This window comes from Leptonychotes weddellii, chromosome 3 (assembly GCF_054177405.1).
Source record: "Leptonychotes weddellii isolate Sample4059 chromosome 3, ASM5417740v2, whole genome shotgun sequence".
In the NCBI taxonomy this organism is placed as follows: domain Eukaryota; kingdom Metazoa; phylum Chordata; class Mammalia; order Carnivora; family Phocidae; genus Leptonychotes; species Leptonychotes weddellii.
In genome coordinates, this window is record NC_138371.1 from 50,724,578 (window position 1) to 50,731,741 (window position 7,164).

Below are 7,164 nucleotides of genomic sequence, written 5' to 3' on the forward strand. Positions count from 1 at the left end.
GCTCCCTGCTCGGCGGGGAGTCTGCTTCTCCCTCTCCCACTCCCCGTTTGTGTTCCCTCTCTCGCTGTGTCTTTCTCTGTCGAATAAATAAATAAAATCTTTAAAAAAAAATTAAAAAAATAAAATAAAATAAAATAAATAAATTGGGGTGGGGGGGGCCTGGGTGGCTCAGTCGTTAAGCATGTCTGCCTTCAGCTCGGGTCATGATCCCAGGTCCTGGGATCGAGCCCTGCATCGGGCTCCCTGCTCGGTGGGAAGCCTGCTTCTCCCTCTCCCACACCCTCTGCTTGTGTTCCCTCTCTCGCTGTGTCTGTCAAATAAATAAGTAAAATTAAAAAAAAAAAAAATTTTGGTGAGTGAGAAGCAAGCTGGGTAATAAAAAGACTTGCTCAATTAACAATTTTAAATTTATTGTGTTTGAAGCACTATAATAGGTATTTTTACCAAGAGATACAAATTAAATCCTAAAAATTGTTACTTATTTTGAAATTCACCTTCAAATGCAAGGGATAGAACAATTAAGCTAGTAAATGAGTCAATTTGGAGTCAGTTGGGCAGGGGAAAAAAAGATTTGTTTCATTATATAGAACTAGGGGTTATAAGTGGTTATAACTAGAGAAATACAGAACTGTTAGCCAGTTCCAGTTTAAGGTGGTGTGATGGTGCCTGGGAGTGTACTTCCCCACTGTTGCTGGCAGGCTCATGTAGAGAAATGCTCTGTCAATTTTAGGTTTCTTCAGCTGCGTTTCAGTCACTTGTTCCTGATATTCCCAGCCAAATCGAGAATCCAGTCTTCATTGCTCCTAATCAGGCTCAGTCACCTCAAACTCTCGTCGTTCAGTCAGTCATTGCTGATCTAGACAATATGCAGCAGGACATCGAGCAAGTTTGGGAGGAGCTGTTATCCATTCCAGAATTGCAGGTAACTAAGATCTAGTATCAATAAATGCCAAAGATACTTTTATATTCAGTGCCTTTAAATTAATTACTCCAGTTATTTACATGCCATCTCCTTAATGGAAGGATTGGAGGGTGCTTTTAAATTAGTCATGAGAGGGGCGCCTGGGTGGCTCAGTCGTTAAGCGTCTGCCTTCAGCTCGGGTCATGATCCCAGGGTCTTGGGATGGAGTCCTGCATCGGGCTCCCTGCTCAGCGGGAAGTCTGCTTCTCCCTCTCCCACTCCCCCTGCTTGTGTTCCCCTCTCTCGCTGTGTCTCTGTCAAATGAATAAATAAAATCTTAAAAAGAAAAAAATTAGTCATGAGAGGGCTGCCAGGTGGCTCAGTCACAAGAGCATGCGACTCTTTTGGGGTTTTGAGTTTGAGCCCCACGTTGGGTGTAGAGATTACTTAAATAAATAAACTTCAGTCACGAGAGCTGCCTGTGCTCACTTTTATTAGTTAAATGGACTGGATGTCTTGAGGAAAGATCTGGTCTTTGTAGGCCAGAAGTCTGATCTAGGAACTGTGAAAATAATACATATGCTTAGACCTAAATATCTGTTAGAAATGGGAATTATCTGAATTACAGAAGAGCCTGGAAAGAATGGGGGTGGGGAAAGAGTTTACCATCAGATACAGACTATCAGCTCTTAAAAATATTTGCCATCAGGGGCACCTGGCTGGCTCATTCAGTGGAGCATGTGAATCTTGACCATGGGGTTGTGAGTTCAAGCCCCATATTGGGTGTAGAGATTACTTCAAAATCTTTAAAAATAAATATTTGCCATGAGATATATATAATCAGCTATGAAAATATTTAACCTTGATTTACATTTAGTCAAAATTTCTTTTCCACACAGTGTCTTAATATTCAAAATGACAAGTTGGTTGAGACTAGCACGGTTCCAAGTCCAGAAACCAAAATGACAGAAATTGACAACAGTTACCATTTCTTCCCATCAATGCCCTCGTTGGAAAAAGAAGTAGGTAACTGCAGTCCACATTTTCTCAGTGCTTTCGAGGATTCCTTCAGCAGCATTCTCTCCACAGAAGATTCCAGCCAGCTGACCGTGAACTCATTAAATTCAGATGCCACAATTAACACAGATTTTGGTGATGAATTTTATTCTGCTTTCATAGCAGAACCCAGTAGTAGCAACAGCATGCCCTCCTCTGCTACTTTAAGCCAGTCACTCTCTGAACTTCTTAATGGGCCCATTGATGTTTCTGAGCTATCACTTTGTAAAGCCTTCAACCAAAATCATCCTGAAAGCACAGAATTCAATGATTCTGACTCTGGCATTTCACTCAACACAAGTCCTGGCATGGCATCACCAGAACACTCGGCGGAATCTTCTGTCTATGGAGACACGCCACTTGGCTTCAGTGATTCTGAAATGGAAGAGATAGATAGTGCTCCTGGAAGTGTCAAACAGAATGGTCCTAAAACACCGCCAGTACAGTCTGCCGGAGATACAGCCCAACCCCCGTCACCATCTCCAGGGCACAGCGCTCCAGCGCGGGATGCCCAGCGCGAAAACACACCAAAGAAAGAATTGCCTGTGAGCCCTGGTCATCGAAAAACCCCATTCACAAAAGACAAACATTCAAGCCGCTTGGAGGCTCATCTCACGAGAGATGAGCTAAGGGCAAAAGCTCTCCATATCCCATTCCCTGTTGAAAAAATCATTAACCTCCCTGTTGATGACTTCAATGAAATGATGTCCAAGGAGCAGTTCAGTGAGGCTCAACTGGCATTAATTCGAGATATACGCAGGAGGGGTAAGAATAAAGTGGCTGCTCAGAATTGCAGAAAAAGAAAACTGGAAAATATAGTGGAACTGGAACAAGATTTGGATCATTTAAAAGATGAAAAAGAAAAATTGCTTAGAGAAAAAGGGGAGAATGACAAAAGCCTCCATCTACTGAAAAAACAACTCAGCACCTTGTATCTCGAAGTCTTCAGCATGCTCCGTGATGAAGATGGAAAACCTTACTCTCCTAGTGAATACTCCCTGCAGCAAACAAGAGATGGCAATGTATTCCTTGTGCCCAAAAGTAAGAAGCCAGATACTAAGAAAAACTAGATTTGGGAAGATCTGACCTTTTTCTGAGCTAGTGGGTTGTTTGTTTTGGGGATTGTTTTTTGTTTTTTTGTACTGTTATACTAAAAGCTCCTACTGTGATGTGAAATGCAAAAATATACTTTATAAGTAATTCTATGCAAAATTATAGTCAAAACTAGTATAGAAGATAATACAAACTTTAAAAAGCATTAAAATAAGTCATCAGTATGCTGAATCAGTAGTTTTCACTTTAACTGCAAACTTAATTTCTTAGAACACCATTTGGGCTAGTTTCTGTATAAGTGTAAATACTACAAAAACTTATTTATACTGGTCTTATCTCATTTGTTACGTTCATTTATATGGTATCTGGCTAAGAGCAAATTGTTGCAAAACTAACCACTGTGTACTTTTTTATAAATACTGTATGAACAAAAAAGGCATTTTTTTATATTAAATTGTTTAGCTCTGGCAAAAACCAATTTAGTTAAAAAGCTGGTACTAATAAAGGAGTATTATGACTGTTATTTCTTTGGAATTCATTTGAGTTTATTCACACTATCTTCCATAACAGTAACACACTTAACATATTTAAGTATTTTGCATTTTCAGAATGTTTGCATCCACTGAAAATATGAAAAGCATTTTGTACTAAACTTCTGGTCCCAGAGATACCAAGTATATCAAGAAGATATTTTCTCTCTCTTCAATAGCAAGTATATCTCAACCAAGGAGAATACTACTGTATGTTGACATGAAAACATTGATTCAGTTTACTCACATCAGTACATGTATGCCTACCATGTGCTAGATATTTTTTAAAGTACAAAGGACACAGTGGAAATCCCTGGCCTCCTGGAATTGAAGACAGCAAACCTTACACATGCCAGGATTGGGAAGGCCAGTAGAAAGGAAGCATTGCAATTTAAAATAGGGTTGCCGTGGGGCGCCTGGGTGGCTCAGTTGGTTAAGCAACTGCCTTCGGCTCGGGTCATGGTCCTGGAGTCCCGGGGTCGAGTCCCACGTCGGGCTCCCTGCTCAGCGGGGAGCCTGCTTCTCCCTCTGACCCTCCCCCCTCTCATGTACTCTCTCTCATTCTCGCTCTCTCAAATAAATAAATAAATCTTTAAAAAAAAAAAATTTAAAATAGGGTTGCCGGGGCACCTGGGTGGCTCAGTCGATAAGCGTCGGACGCTATTTTGGCTCAGGTCATGAGATAAAGCCCCATGTCAGGCTCTGCACTGGGCGTGGAGCCTACTTAAGATTCTCTCTCCCTCTGCCCCCATGCTATAATAAATAGGGTTGCAAATAGGAAAAGCCTTATTGAGATGGCAACATCTGAAGATGTGGGAGACCCATTCTATTAGCTAAAAAGAGTATTGCAGACAACACACAGAAGTCCAAAGGCTCTGAAGTCTATTTGAGACAGAACAAGAACTACACGGCTGAAAACGGAGGGGGGGAAACTGAGGGCAGGTAGAGTGGAACATGGCACAGAACCCTGTTACACATTCCTGACGGCTTTGGCTTTTACCTAGCAAAATGGGGAGCTATAGGTGTTAAGTAGTAACATCTGATTTTTAAATTTCCTTAGCCTTGTGTGTTGAAAATAGTCTAGAGGGTTAAGATGGGAGTGCAGTCAGACGAATGGGGAAGCTCTGAAATACATGGGAGGGATAGTGTTGTCTTGGTTTAGGGTGGTGATAGGAATAAGGCACTGGATTCTACAGGCTTCAAAGGTAAAACTAAAATAATTTTCTGACAGAATGGATGTTGGGTGAAGGTGGAGTCAAGGACTTAAACATCCGTTAAGAATTGAGTTGCCCTGAGATGAAGACTGGTGAGAAGGGAAGTCTAGGTGGGAAAGTCAGTTCACTTTAGGACATACTGAGAGATTAAACATAAAAAATTAAGGCCCCACAAAACTCTGAAAATCTGCAGGCTGTCCAATAGACCGCTCACAGCATTGATTCACTATTTCTTCATCTAGTCAGTTTGTCTTTTAAAGTAGGGAAATGGAGATTTATCTTGAGAATTACATTTAGAATAATTTACTACATGTGGATTATTCACGGAGTCGTATTAATCCATCAAGAGCAATAAAAAAAAAAAAAAGAGCAATACAGTGCAAAGGTCCACAGGCCCTAAAACCAGATTGGCTGGGCTTGCTATTTTCCTAGAATGACCTCCAGTAACTCAAAGCACTCAGGCTCATTTCCTTGTCTGTAAGGCAAGAAGTTTTGAGTTACTACACAAAAAGTACTGTGCCTAGCTCATTAAGCACTCTATAAATGGGTGTTTTCTCATTTTCCTTATTAGCCTTATTAGGATCACTTTTAGTTGCTAGTGAAAGAAACTAAAGTCAGATAAAGAGAATTTGACTTGAATGACAAAGCTCAGGGTTGAAAATGAATTCAAGAACTAATGGGAGTAGGGGCGTCTGCCTTCGGCTCAGGTCATGATCCTGGGGTCCTGGGATCGAGCCCTGCATCGGGCTCCCTGCTCCGTGGGAAGCCTGCTTCTCCCTCTCCCACTCCCCCTGCTTGCGTTCCCTCTCTCGCTGTCTCTGTCAAATCAAATCTTTAAAAAAAAAAAACCTTTAATGGGTGTATGTTAATAGGCATTGAGATTCTGCCTCAGGCCTATTTCATGCAGTCAAGTATCTTCTCCTGTAAGTGGTTGATGGTGAGATCCCTAGAGACATTTTTCCAACCTCAAGGAAAAAAATCTCGGATCTTGACTGAAGTGCCCCACCCTTAGACAAAATTATAGGGGGGTGTGTGTGTGTGTTGGGGGTGTGGCATGAATTTGAAACCAGCAACACCACCTGGAATTGGCTGGCACTGGCAAGGGGTGAAAAACAATGCCGGTGGATTGGAACAGACTTCTAGCCGGATAGCACGAGTTATTTAAGTAACCATAGTTCTTTACAGTACCTGAAAAAATTACTTTGAAGTACTAACCATACTGCACTATGCAGAATTAGAAACCAAATTTTCAAATATAGCAAATCCTAACCTCATGACAAAAAAACGAAGCCAAGTTTTCATCTCTTGATCTGGACTTCAGTTAGAGCTTTTTACTGTCCTCAGATTAAATTTGGCTATCCAATTGTTAAACATCAAACTCAAGTTTCTAGTTTTAAAATGTGTACCTATGCCTTTTACACTAATGTATACCAAGCATTCTTAGAAATCTTAACGATACTGCATTTGTTAATGTAAAGAAACATTTTCTTGCTGAGATTTCTCAAGCCCAGGATTTTTAGGGAATGGGTGGCTGCTCAACTTACACTACTTCTCTTACCATACTTGTTTAAGCCTCAGAACACAAAGTACTTCTCATTCCTAGTTTAAAGATACTTATCAGGGGGCGCCTGGGTGGCTCAGTTGTTAAGTGTCTGCCTTCGGCTCAGGTCATGATCCCAGGGTCCTGGAATCGAGCGCCGCATCGGGCTCCCTGCTCAGCGGGAAGCCTGCTTCTCCCTCTCCCACTCCCCCTGCTTGTGTTCCCTCTCTGTGTCTCTGTCAAATAAATAATAAAAATCTTAAAAAAATAAAGATACTTACCAGGACAGGTTCAGTTTTCAGTTACTTTTTATACTTTTTGAGAGCTGGAGAAAAAACTTAAAAGACCTCAAACACTTTCATTGTATGTGGAGAAGAAAACTCAAGACATTGGCATAAGGGGCCCCTGGGTGCCTCAGTCAAGGTTAAGCACCTGCCTTTGGCTCAGGTCATGATCCCAGGGTGCTGGGATGGAGCCCTGAGTGGGGCTCCCTGCTCAGTGGGGAGTCTGCTTCTCCCTCTCCTCCCCACTTGTGTTCTCTCGCTATCTCTTGCTCTCTCAAATGAATCTTTTAAAAAAAGACCTTGGCATAATTACCTTGGTCACCCATTAAAATTTTAACTATGCCTGAAGATATTAAGATGGTACCCATAATTATTACCAAAAATATCTTTAGGGACCAGGCAACAGATTTAAGTTTGTCTTCTTTAAGATTTTGACAGACACAGACATAGCAAGAGAGGGAATACAAGCAGGCGGAGCTGGAGAGGGAGAAGCAGGCTTCCCGCGGAGCAGGGAGCCGGATGTGGGGCTCGATCCCAGGACGCTAGGATCATAACCTGAGTCGAAGGCAGACGCTTAATGCCTGAG

The 7,164-nt window shown here is 41.7% G+C and overlaps 1 protein-coding gene across 5 annotated transcripts in view; it reads left to right on the forward strand.

Moving 5' to 3' along the window:
* The window catches only part of NFE2L2 (NFE2 like bZIP transcription factor 2), a 36,722-nt gene extending 33,189 nt beyond the window's left edge, over positions 1-3,533 (forward strand). For all 5 annotated transcript variants that reach the window (XM_081814112.1, XM_081814111.1, XM_081814114.1 and 2 more), the window contains exons 4-5: positions 731-922; positions 1,801-3,533. In XM_081814112.1, coding sequence (XP_081670238.1) covers positions 731-922; positions 1,801-3,027 — 1,419 coding nt within the window. In that variant the 3' untranslated portion in view covers positions 3,028-3,533. The remainder of the gene's footprint in view (positions 1-730; positions 923-1,800) is intronic.
* The last annotated feature ends 3,631 nt before the right edge of the window (positions 3,534-7,164 follow it).